The 14241-nt window shown below is 36.5% G+C and overlaps 2 protein-coding genes across 2 annotated transcripts in view; one reads left to right on the top strand and one right to left on the bottom strand.

Annotated features, from left to right (window-relative positions):
• rcbtb2 (regulator of chromosome condensation (RCC1) and BTB (POZ) domain containing protein 2) overlaps positions 1-14241 on the top strand; it is an 824162-nt gene that overhangs the window by 334657 nt on the left and 475264 nt on the right. The window lies entirely within an intron of this gene.
• cog6 (component of oligomeric golgi complex 6) overlaps positions 1-14241 on the bottom strand; it is a 79661-nt gene that overhangs the window by 3078 nt on the left and 62342 nt on the right. The window contains exons 17-18 of the mRNA NM_001320347.1: positions 10678-10731; positions 6992-7071 (exon numbers count right to left, since the gene is read on the bottom strand). Coding sequence (NP_001307276.1) covers positions 6992-7071; positions 10678-10731 — 134 coding nt within the window. The remainder of the gene's footprint in view (positions 1-6991; positions 7072-10677; positions 10732-14241) is intronic.

Genomic DNA, 14241 nt, shown 5'->3' on the forward strand with positions numbered 1-14241 from the left:
TATATATATATATATATATATATATATATATATATATATAGAAAAAGATATATAGACAGACATACACAGACAGACAGACAGAAATATAAACAGATATATTCTGTAGATATTCAGAGTCAGACAGAGATGTATTTAGACAGACAGACAGACAGACAGACAGACAGAGAGAGAGAGAGAGAGAGAGAGAGAGAGAGAGAGAAAAAACGGTATGTAGACAGACATATAAACATATAAAGACAGACAGACAGACATAGACTGCTAGATAAAAAGACAGACAGACAGACTGATATATAGACAGCCATCAAGAAAGACAGATAGACATACTGTAGAGTGAGACAAACAGATAGATATACAGACAGATATTCAGACAGACAGACAGACAGACAGAGGTAAACTGCTAGATAAAAGACATGCAGACGGACTCTAGACACAATCTAGCTCTACTGTAACTGATTACTTTCCTGTTTCCAGACGACACTGAGAGAGCCTTGACTATTTTAACCTCTGACAGACAACACAAAGTCTTCCCCAAATAATAAAGAGGAGCAATTAACCATTTACCTTCTATCATCGCAAATAAACCAGTCAAGGTTACTCTGACAGCCACATTTTACATTTTGTGACCGAACAAACGCGAGCGAATCAAAACAGCAGCACAGATAAATGACCAAGGAACACAACACTAGCCATAACTCTGAGCTGTTTTGGTTTTTGAGGTACTTCTGTTGATCTGGCTTCTTGGAAACACATCACACATGAATCAGCCTAATTGAAAAGCTCATGTACCGGTCAGAATGATGCTGGTCCAGCGAGCAAACACAGTAGAGCCACTGATCTGGGTTCAGTTCAGGATGAACACTGCCCTCTACAGATGCTCATCTACCAGTGCAGCCACACAAAACAGGCAACTAAACGATTCATGTGTGCACAACCTTTATTTTAGACATAAATAGGCCTTATGTAAGCAAATTGAAAAAAAAAGTTTCGTCCTATTTCATAAATGACATAAAAGCATGTTATTTAATTAAAATGTATTACTTGTCATCCTGCCAATCACACAATGTTGCTCTTTTCATGAAATTAAAGGTTTAACAATAAATTATGAATACAATTTTTTCCACCAGTGTGTAACGATCAGACACACTGTATTTAATTAACTGCATAAATGCAATGTTAAATCTCACTGTAAAAATTAATAAATAAATAAATTCAATTAAATAAAAAATATATAAATAAATTAATAAAAATAAGGATAAAATAAAAAATATATATATATATCTTTTTTAAATTAATTAATAAAAAATAAAAACATATTTAGTAATTAAAATAAATTAAAATAAACAATAAAAACAAAAAAAATTAATTATTTAAAATAAAAAAGAAATTAATTAATAAGTAAAATAAAAAATAAATAAAATAAAAAATAAATACATTAATTAATAAAGAAAAATAAATATATAAATATAAATTAAGTTATTTGAATAAAATGAAAATAAATAAATAAAATATTTTAAAAAATAATTAATTAATTTAAAAAAATAATAATAAATCCTTTATTCATTCATTTTCTTTTCTGCTTCGCTTTTATTAATCCGGGGTCGTCACAGTTGAATGAACCGCTAGCTTATCCAGCATATGTTTTATGCAGGAGAATGTTCTTTTCAAATAGAAATTAACTTTTAAACCACAATGACAGGTATTTGTTTTCATTTTTAAATTGTTAACTCAATCATTTAATTCTTAATATGGCATTGCAATTAAATGCATATTTATTGACCAATGTTTTAGATATTTGGAAATAAGTTAAATACATAGACGTAAATAAAGATAAACCATACAAATAATGCATCGGGTTATAATAATGAAATAAAACTCATTTGTTACCTAAATTTCTATTAATAATAATAATTTCTTACTTTTTTATAGCACATTTCTGGACCGTCAAAGCGCTTGACACATATTTGGGGGCATTCTCCTCATCCACCTCCAGTGTGCAGCAACCACCTGGATGACGTGATGGCAGCCATGATTTGTAAGCTTCAGTATAATTTGAGAAGTAGCATGTAGTAATTTTGTACTATCAAGTCTTGATCTGCATTAAAAATGTGTATTTGTGATCATGATTTAATACACACAGTCGTCTTTATTTAAATTTAAAGAGGACTTTTTACAAAATTTAAAATATGTGTGTGTGACGTTTCAGCTCAAAATACCACACAAATAATATTTCATAACTTGAAAAATCCCCTTTTAGGCTTCAATTCAAAATGTGCCAATTTGGTGACTGTCGCTTTAAATTCAAACGAGACGCACTTTTCGAGAAAGGGCGGAGCTACAGATGCCTATGCATCAGCATAACGGCAGATTTAAAAAACCGAATGTCCTATACAAATAACAGAGAGACTGTCACTAGTGGGCGGGGCTTTTTCCCTCTGATGACACGTACAACAGGTGAATGTCGATTAAAGTGTTTCTGCAGACCGTTTATGTCAAGTGTGATAAAAAAAAAAAGAATTTATAAATCTTTACCATTAGAAGCTGGTTATATTCACACACTCTTACCACACAACCGTGCTTAAACCCCTTATAAAAGTGATTTTAGCAGAATAGGTCCCCTTAACATGCTTTGGTCTCCCGCAGTGTTGAGTCACGTGCGGAGTGTTTATGTCAGAAAAAAAAAAGAGAGAGAAATGGACCGGGAGCTAATTAGCTGTGCCGAGCCTGTGCACGAGTCCATCTCCATTAATAGAGAACATTAACCTGAGGGACAGTGAGTGCTCCTCGAGCCTGTTACATTTCCCAGTAACCCCCGCTCTGATGCGCTCATGCTAAAAGCACCAAGAGCCGGGGAAGAAGAAACATGACAAAGCTCTCATGCTCATCACCGCTTCATTAATGCCGCTCCATTTTATGCCGGATGTGATTGTGTAATAAGTAGAGTGAACGAAATGCGGGTGATGAGAATGGAAATGATGTTTAGTTACAGGTAACAGTATATGAGGAGTGGAAATGTGACGCAGTTCTTTATGTTTCTGCATGTTTTCTGAGTATAAAACACTGTTGAATATATGATTGTTAGCATTCATTTCTTTATACTATATTAACTGATGTTAATTTAGTTGAAATTCAGAATTATTAGCCCTCCTGTTTATTTTCCCTCCACTTTCTGTTTAATGAAGAGAAGATATTTTCGACACATTTCTAAACATAATAGATTTAATAACTCATCTCTAGTAACTGATTTATTTTATCTTTGCCATGACGGCAGTAAATAATATTTGTCTAGATATTTTTCAAGATACTAGTATTCAGCTTAAATTGACACTTTTTAAGGCTTAATTAGACGGGCTAGGGTAATTAGGCAACCGTGGTTTGTTCTGTAGACAATCGAAAACAAATATTGCTTAAAGGTGTAGTATGCAAGTTTGACACCCAGTGGTTGTACTAGGTATTGCACACCTTGTTCAAAACAAATGCAAGCGCAGGTTGCCAGACTGACGACACCAACAGCAATGTGCCTGTCTGTTGAGCCCAAAGGCTGATTAAACCCGTGTTCGAAATAACAACGGCACGCAATAGAATAAATATTTTTCATATTAAAAGGATTTTTTTGTTGTGACCTAGAGCTGAAATTTATATTTTAGAAACGATTTCTATTTCTAAAGAATAAAACTGACAATGCTCAGCTCAGGTACACCTCATGTGTTTTATTCAGTGTTAAATGCTAATAATGTGAGTTTGAACGCCACTTTACATTATATGTATTGCCATACTACTGAAAGCAGCAGCAGATAGTTTACCTCAGATCTTAAAAATAAAATTAATTATTTGAAATTGAACTTTAGAGCTGTGACTCTGTGCAAGCCAACACATATCAGTGATTCAGCATCTACATTTAATAATGTTTACTATGTATTAATTATATTATAAACCCTACCATTTCGTTGGAGTGCAGTGAGTGCACTGTTCTGTGCTTCTGAAAGGCTGTGCTTACATTTTTGTCATGCCGTGTCTGGTATAAACAGCCAAATTGCTTACTACAGCAAATCTTATCATGTAGTGTGTTGTTAGGACACGGGGTAACAATGAAATCTGCTCCACTAATGTTTACGTTTGCAATATTTACATTATTTGCTAATTAATAACCACCTCATGTAAAACTGAATCCGAGTCTCATTTTGGAGTCTGCTACTGTCCACTGAAGGTTGCATTTTGGCTCGGGATGCATACTTTGAGTGACTTCCTGACTGAACGAATGAAATATGCTATTTTCAACAATGGCAACCCGGAGTGCTGAAATATAATTGACAAAACTGGCATTGGGCGGGTTAAATGACCGAAACAAAGATACAGCATGTAACACACATTTTCTAAGCAGAATATCTGACTTCAGCATAGTTTTTCAGATAAACAAGAATGTTCACTTTGCATGTGTCCTAAATATCTGCTAACAAATTATGATATTTTTATGTTTTAGAAGAGTCTAAAACTTACATACAGCACCTTTAAAATGGTTTTTAAAAAATGTAAAACTGCTTTTATTCAAGCTGAAATATAATAAATACGACTTTCTCCAGAAGAAAAAATATTATTGGAAAATGTGAAAAATCCCTTGCTCTGTTAAACATCATTTGAAAAATCATAATCATAATTTTGACTTCAACAAGATGTAATATTTTATTAACAGCAGTTATTAACGGCAGTTGCTTTTAGCTAATGTTCCGAGCTAAAAGCTAATTTGCAGTCCTGGTCAGGTTAGGCTTTTTATACCATAATAAAGAAGTGCAAGTTATGGATTAAGTACATCTAGGATGTTGTTATCACAGAATGAAGCCCGACATATTTATTTATGCAAAGCAGAGCACTGATGTTTAAGACTGAAGGACTATTCTGCGAAAACAACTGTCCTTGATGTACTTTATCCGGCTAATTACATGGGTATTTGTCACAAAACATATTATTAGACACAAAATATTGTTCTGACTCAAAATAATTTATTAATTCTTTAATAAAATGCAAAGCTGACAGAGACTAAAACAGCTGATGGAGTGTACACTAACCTGTGCACTATTCAGTCACAAGATGGCGCCAAATAGTCAAAAACAAGAAGCTGAGAGAAACGAAACCGGCTGAATGAAGTATACACTAATCTGTGCATTATTCAGTCACAAGATGGCGTCAAACAGTCAAAAATGCAAAGTTGACAGAAACAAAACAGGATAAATAGAGCATACACTAACCTGTGCATTATTCAGGCACAAGATGGCGCCAAACAGTCAAAAACGCAAGGCTTACAGAAATGAAACTGGTTGAATGAAGTATACATTAATCTGTGCATTATTTAGTCAGAAGATGGCACCAAATAGTCAAAAACATAAAGCTGACAGAAACTAAACTGGTTGAATGGAGTATACACTAACCTGCGCATTATTCAGTCACAAGATGCCACCAAATAGTCAAAAACGCAAAGCTGACAGAAAGAAACCGGCTGAATGGTGTATTCATTTTCTTCATTCACAAGATGGCGACAAACCGTTAAAAACGCAAGGCTGACGAATAGAAAAGACTAGCCTATGTTTTATGCATTCACAAGATGGCGCCAAACAGTCAAAAACCACAACGTGACACACAAGCAGATTCACTGATAATATGGTCAAGATGATACAAAGTGACAAGACGAGATGTTATTCAGCGGTTGTTATCTGGAAATAACATACGTTGGAATGTCACGATTGACCAATCAGAATCAAGTTTTGTAGTCGTATAATAAACATATTAAATAGTGAAGACTGATGCTTACTAAAGTTTAGCCAGAGCCGCTAAAATATCAGTTTCAGTGTTATTTTATTCCCATAGGTGCACAAACTACAGATTATTTAAACGTTACAATATCAAAATATGAACTTATTGATTATTAGTACCGATATCGACCATGAGAAGTATTTCGTTTTCGGTATCGCTTAGGAGTTTTTATATTGTGCATCCATATTTAACACTTAGACATTTTGGTTACACTTTATTTTAAAGTGGCCATCTACCTACATCACATTTACATTTACATTTACTCATTTAGCAGACGCTTTTATCCAAAGCGACTTACAAATGAGGACAAGGAAGCAATTTACACAACTATAAGAGCAAGAGTTCATTCCACCAACTGGGCAGATTGAATTCGAGAGTTCGGGAAAGTGATTTCTTCCCTTTTTGGGATGGAACCACGAGGCAACGTTCATTTACAGAAGCAAGTTTCTGGAGGGCACAAAAAATCTGCAGAAGTGAGAGCAGATAAGAAGGAGCAAATCCAGAAGAAGTCGCTTTGTAAGCAAACATCAGAGCTTTGAATTTGATGCGAGCAGTAACTGGCAGCCAGTGCAAACGGATGAGCAGCGGAGTGACATGTGCTCTTTTAGGTTCATTAAAGACCACTCGTGCTGCTGCGTTCTGAAGCAGCTGAAGAGCTTTGATAGAGTTAGCTGGAAGACCGGATAGTAAAGAGTTGAAATAGTCCAGTCTGGAGAGAACAACAGCTTGAACAAGGAGTTGAGCTGCATGTTCAGATTGGAAGGGTCGGACCTTTCTGATGTTATAGAGTGCGATTAGCAATTACAGTGAATTATGCATAACTACACAATAACTAAACCTAAACAACTCCAATTCTAACCTCAACTATATAGTAAGCAGATGTAACTAAATAATATTACTCAAGGGATGAGTAAAAATTATTATATTAAAGTGTAACCAAAGCTTTAATTAACATTTAGAGCATAATAACCAGAATCTCACTTTATCCTGATCGTATTGCTTAGACATTCTACTAAACATCTACTTTTGTGCGGCACAGAAGCAAAATCAAACAAGTGTCTCCTGAGTTCTTTGTTTCTAAAAGGGAAAAGCGTGTAATTGTAATGTTTTGAAGAACGCTGCTTGTTGTTCTTGATAAACAGACGTATTGTAGATGAAATGCGTGTGATAAATACGAGCTGACTCATACTTGATAGCAGCGCTGAGCAGGAAGTTGAGCTGCGGCATCACAAGTGTATCAGGAGAGGCCAAATAACGGTCAAACTGGACCTGGGAGTAAAACAAATAACAACGTTAGACAAAACAAGTCTGCAAGAAAAAAAGGAGACATAATAAAACTATAAACAAGTTCTTGACTTTTCCCTCACTTTCTCTGATTAAAAAGCTGAATTTCCATGACTTATCATGAATAGGAAAACATGTAGCTGTTGTGAAATTAATTAGGTGATTCTGGGAACACTAAATTAATGGTCAAATTTGGCTCAAAATTTAGGAGGAGCTTGCATGTTTTTTTATTCCTGCCAAATTTTGGCCTCAAAATATGAAAATCTATGTGCAAACTAGCAGTTTTCTGTATTTGTGATTTGTGTTTTTATTTTTTCTTCCATTCATGTATGCTTTTGAGTTGCATTATGGGATCTTGATCTGTTCTTTAATAACTTCTGAAGTTGAAAAGTTAGCAAAAGTGACTTTTATGATCATTTTTTAAAAATTATTTCTGAGTTGGTGTTGTATAATACACAACATAAACCTGATTATAAACAGCCAGTACATTTTCTGATATTTTACTGACTTATTTCTCTAGATATTATTTCTTACATACAGTCTATTGTTTAGAGGCCCAAACAGAATCGGTGCATGCAGAAATCCGCAGATTTTAGTCATCGAGTCTATTTATTTACTTGTATCAAGTGTGTGAGTTTATATTTATTCAGTTTATTAAACTAATTTCAGTAGGAATATTGAATAATATAAAAGTGTAATTTGAAAGAAATATTTTCACATATAAAACATACAGTTGAAGTCAGAATTATTAGCCCCCCTGTTAATTTTTTCCCCAATTTCTGTTTAACGGAGAACAGATTTTTTTCAACACATTTTTAATGATAATAGTTTTAATAACTCATTTCTAATAACTGATTTATTTTATCTTTGCAACGATGACAGTAAATAATATTTGACTAGATATTTTTCAAGACACTTCAATACAGCTTAAAGTGACATTTAAAGGCTTCACTAGGGGTGCTTTCACACCTGTGAATCTATTCAGTTGTTCCGAAACAGAGATTACATTGTTACATTGTTACATTGTTGCTCTTGGAGTGGTTCGCTTTCACACTGCAAAGTTTCTAATCGGACCAAAAGATCTAAAACAAGTCACGTGCGAGTAAACTCTCCTCACATTGGTCAGAGTGTCAGGGTTTATTTTGCAGCGTCCCGCTAAGCTGTCAGGAGAGGTGGTGGTTTGGTGGTGATTGACAGGGTGCGTGCGCGTGACGTGTCTGAGGAGAGATGCAGTGGGGAGGGGTTAGAAGGGTGCGCGACGATACCTATTTGAAGACTGGGAGGGAGACGCAAGATTACCGGGAGATCATCACTCGTTTGCGGGCATCCGGAGACTCGCGAAACTTCCCGCCATACTCATAATTCTCTCTTCATATAGCCGTAAGCCTATTACATATCCATAAAACACTGTGATATAACCGCGCTCGGATCGGATCGCTTTCTCGCTGCAATCGAACCGCTCCAGGGATCGTTTCAGTCGAGCCGAGACCACCTCATTCAAGCGATCTTGGAGCGATTACTTTGGCGCTGAACAGATCGCGATTGCCCTGTTCACATATGCCAAACGAACCACACTAACTGGGCAAACGAGATACGTTCCGAAACAAAAGTGTAGGTGTGAAAGCACCCTAGGTTAATTAGGCAGGTTAGGGTAATTAGGCAAGTTATTGTGTAACAATGGACTAATAATTTTGACCTTGAAATGTATTTTTAAAAATTAAAAACTGCTTTTATTCTAGCTGAAATAAAACAAATAATATTTTCTCCAGAAGAAAAAATACTATCAGATATACTGTGAAAATTTACATGCTCTTTTTACTTGGGAAATATTTAATAAAAAAAAAAAATTAAGGGGGGCTAATAATTCAATTCTAATGACTTCAACTGTATATGCAAATGAATGCAATAGCATCTATAAACAACAAAATTGTTATATGCTGTAAAAAATATGAGCCTCGTCATTGTCTTTTTGCACACGCAGCGTGCGCACATGAACCGTGAGTGAGAGAGGAAATAAAAGCACACAGGCACTAAGGTAAAACCAGATGCTCAAGACATAATCTTTAATTTGTAATGACTTCTATCAAAAATGTTGACAGAGGCTTGTGATATAAGAATTCGAGCGGAGCATCGATTAAATGTAGAGGACTATATTTTCCGTGTACCGATTGATTTGAGGTAGCCTGCTATTTTTATTTGACGGAAAATAAACAAAAACAAAACATTGGAAAAAACAGCCTACAGTATGCCGGTTCTTAAAAAGAATTCAGTCATTGTTTTCATTTTGTAATCTAAGTGTGTCATTCAGGTAAAAATATCTAGGACAGAACTATTTATTTTAATCTTTTTATTTAGTTTATTATGCTGCTGGAAACACTGCAGGTGTGTGAAGATGTTCTATTGTTCTGTACGCTGTTGCTCGCATGTTAAAATACAAAAACAACCCAGGCTCATTCTGAGAACGTAGTCCCACAGACGTTTATGGAGACTGTGAAATACGTCCAGGGAGGTACGTATTTGTGCATTTTATGTTTTCGCGAATCCGCGAGAGAACGTTGTGCGCGCTTTTTCGCATTTCGAACTTCTCTCGCAAGCCCCGTTCTCGCGTAAACCCACAAGAGGCCGCTGTCAAACGACCGTCTATCCGACTGGCTGAACGATTGACTGGGCGACTGGCCAATCGGCCGACACACTCTCCTCCTCCTTTCCTAAACCCAAGCAGTTTTACAGATTGACCCACCCACCCACTTACTTCCTTAAACCCAACCAACAATTTACAAAAAAGAAAAAAAGAAAAAAGAAAAAGAAAAACCCTCGTCAAATTTTTACCACGTTTTTTAATTTTTTTTTTTATTTTACCACATTCTCAGCCTGTTATGAACTTGTTCACTTTATTTTTGGGATTCTTGTTTTTGTCTTTCCTGATTTCTGGAACCGCTCTTCCAAAGACTCGAACCTGATCGTCGTCGTCGTGGTCAGCTCCTCTCTGCATCTCAAGTCCACCGATGTACGCGACTAGCTAACCGGACAAACTGGTTGTGGCGGGAAAGCCCTCCACACGGAGGTAAGTGGTCAGCCTACAAGCGCGAAAGGGAACGGCGTCACACCGCCCCGTAGCGTTCGCTTAAAAAATTAAATGCAACCATACGTACATCCCGCTACAGAATTCGCGGTCTCCAGATACGTCCACGGGACTATATTCACAGAATGAGCCTGGAGTGATTTTAATATGCAATATTTCATGTGTCAGACACAAAATAGACACGTCAAATATTTTTTAAATAAAAAAATTATTTTGTATTAATTTGACCAGTTAACCGTTAATATTCGGTTAACGAACGGCGGTTGTCGGTTAGCAAACAGAAAACAGCAAACAGAAACGAGCATCACTAGGTTGTTTACGATATAATCATATGCTGTGTTCTCTTTATATTGAACAAAAATAGCAATAATAAAAACCTATTGTTCACAAAGTATTTTTTTTTTTTACCTAAAACTTCACGAACACATTCTGGAGGCAGAAAAGACGCATCGTGTAAAAAGGGGGTAAAATAGGATGCCCTTTAATAAAGAAAGAGAATTAAGCCTTACCATGGCTGTTTTTAAGGATGTGCTGTCCATGCCAGGGAGGTTTGCCAAGGGACCCTATAAGAACAAACACAGCAAAACATAAATGCACAACTCATTCCCTTCAGCCTGCGGCGCAGATATAACACTTAAACAAAGAGCAGACGCGAGAGAACAGCTTGAAAACACACCGAGTGAGAGATTTGAAGACGTAGCAGCTTTGTTCCACTGTTGAAAAAGCATTTCAAAAACCAAAAGGAGAGAAAAAGTTCCAAAATATGGTAAAGAAATTAACAGAATGTCCAACTGACCGTCTATTGTTGCGAGTGCAAAGGTTCAACAATGAGGAAAGCGAACATTTTGTGCCATATCAGGAGTTCTGATACATTTGGGAATAAAGAAACTATGAAATGTAAGTCTTTTATGTTCACATTATGCAATGACTGTAACAGCGGACTAAAAGTTCACTGGAGACCCATTGAAGCCATTATGACTGTTCTATAAATGCTCCATGAATACGCACTAGAAAATTATACGAATTAGACAAGTTGCTAGGAGCAATAAAGTTAAGGTACGGACCTGTCACCCTTCTAGAACCGCTCAATAAATAACTCGATAAATAGGTATTAGTTGTGCTAAGCATTATCGGGCATCTTTTGTCTCCAAATATGCAGTAGAGTATAATATCACAGGCTATTCTAGCAAATTTATTAATTTATTGGTCAATATTGGATGCATATTAATCAGTATTGAATTATGCACACTCATTTTCCATTTTTTTTTCCAATACAATCAAACACAAGCTCTCTGAGTATACTTCAAACTTTTATGTATTTCATCAACTTATAGACCTTTTCTGGCCTACAGGAGTATGTAAGTGCACAAGTATAGACTAATTTGGCAGTATAACCCGTTTAAACATCGTTGTATTCGTTCATGCTAGTACAAATGATGGCACTTTCCTATTTTCATACAATCTCTTGTCTATGTAGACATCCACTGCTCCTATAAGGTGCACATGTACATATATATACATATATACACACACACATATATACACACACACACACACACACACACACACACACAGACACAGACACAGACACACACACACACACATATACACACACACACACACACACACATATATATATATATATATGTGTGTGTGTGTGTGTGTGTGTGTGTGTATATGTGTGTGTATATATATATATGTGTGTGTATATATGTGTGTGTGTATATATGTATATATATGTACATGTGCACCTTATAGGAGCAGTGGATGTCTACATAGACATAGACATATATATTCTCTCAATTTAATTAATCAAACAACAAATAGGGGGTAAAAACTTTTGGAGTTTGAAGAGTTAGCTAAATTGTGCTTAATTTGTCTTTTGGGAAACATGAAGACATGAAGATACTGTCTTTTACTTCTAAGGGCAGTAGTGACTGGACAGGCATATCTGGACCTTGTATCGTGACCATTTGGAATGAATGCATATACCCTTACACCGCTTGTATATACACTCACCGGTCAATATATTAAATACACCTTACTAGAGCCGGCTTTGACCCCCTTTTGCCATCAGAAAAGCCTTAATCCTTCATGGCATGATTCAACAATGTACTGGAAATATTCCTCAGAGATTTTGCTCCATAGTGACAAGATAGCATCACGCAGTTGCTGCAGATTTGTCGGCTGCACATCCATGACTAACCCATGACTACCCATACTAACGTGCCCAAAATAAACCAAGAAAATATTCCCCACCACCACATGCAACCTGAACCATTGATACAAGGCAGGATGGATCCATGCTTTCATGTTGTTGACTACAAAATCTGACCCGACCATCCGAATGTCTCAGCAGAAATGGAGACTCATCAGACCAGGCAACATTTATACAATCTTCTATTGTCCAGTTTTGGTGAGCTGACAGGAGCGGCACCCGGTGTGGTCTTCTGCTGTTGTAGACCATCTGCCTCAAGGTTGGACGTGTTGTGTGTTCAGAGATGCTCTTCTGCAGACCTCAGTTGTAACGAGTGCTTATTTGAGGTATTGTTGCCTTTCTATCAACCATTCTCTGAAACCCTAGAGATGGTCGTGCGTGAAAATCCCAGTATATCAGCAGTTTCTAAAATACTCAGACCAGCCCATCTGGTACCAACAACCACGTTCAAAGTCACATAAATCCCCTTTCTTCCCCATTCTGATGCTCAGTTTGAACTGCAGCAGATCGTCTTGACCATGTCTACATGCACTGAGTTGCTGCCATGTGATTAGAAATTTGCGTTGACCAGCAGTTGGACAGGTGTACCCATTTTAGTGGCCGGTAAGTGGCCACACTCATCCGTGAATGCGTAATGCGTCTCTTTTGTGATCGGATCATCAAAAACTGCGAACAGACAGCAAGATAGTAAGGGTAGCACATTAACACAACCTCCAGTGCTCCATTTCTCGCATGCACCATTTGAAGGTATATATGTTTTAACACTTTACTGTCATGAAACCTTTAGAATCATGTGAATGAAATTGTATGCATGCTTATGACAACTGTTATTAAGAGTCATTCGCTCAGTTATGACACTCTAAATGCAAAGATAGCATTGTTTGGTATGACAACTTGACATAAATACATCACAACCTGCTTAACAACAAAACCTGTCATAAATCCGTCATAAACATAAGTGTCAAGAGGCATTATAACAGTGTGATGTATATTTTTTCTGATCATATCTTCAATGTACGTCATTAAAATGTCTCATTAAAAGTGTCAACTCATTTTTAACAGCATCATTATTATTTAATGACATTGTAATGACAAAATTTTGCAAAAAAAACACTATAGCAAAATATTAATGAGCCTGTTATAAAATTCATGACATTTTAATAGCTTTATGACAATCATGTTTATGACGGATTTATGACAGGTTTTGATGTCTTGGTAACGTCAAGTCATGACAAAGACAATAACAGTACTTATGTCAAGTTGTCATTACAAACAATGTCATCTTTGCAATTAAAATGTCCTAACTAAGCAAATAACACTTAATAACAGTTGTCATAAGCATGCATAAAATCTTGAGTCTCATGAACACCCCCTTCAAGTAAAGTGTCACCATTTTTTTAATGATGCCATGAACGTGAGCCACCAAGTTGTCCAGATTTGATGAATCACGTCTGTTGTGGGCAGCAGGAGCCATATAAAGCCGAGACGGGCCGTAATTAACCGCATGAGTGGACAGAGGAGATATTGATGCAGTAGACGAGTCGGTTGTGTCCTGCACTGTGGACAGCAGGTGTCCACGCTGAGTCACACCACAGCCTTTTACGTGGGGTGTGTGATGAGGACAGGCATGGAAATGCCCAGACTGCAAAGCACTGCCAAGACCCACACACACACACACACACACACACACACACACAAACACACACACACACACACACACACACACACACACACGTGCATGCTTTCAGTGCTTTGACTTTCTCGCCTGTCTTCTGTAAAATAACACCTTGCTTAAAGTGTCCCACAGAGTCACGAAGTTCACTGGAAACTTTTTCACCTGATAATGACTCAGCTG

This window comes from Danio rerio, chromosome 15, assembly GCF_052040795.2.
Source record: "Danio rerio strain M-AB ecotype USA chromosome 15, GRCz13ab, whole genome shotgun sequence".
Classification (NCBI taxonomy): Eukaryota; Metazoa; Chordata; class Actinopteri; order Cypriniformes; family Danionidae; genus Danio; species Danio rerio.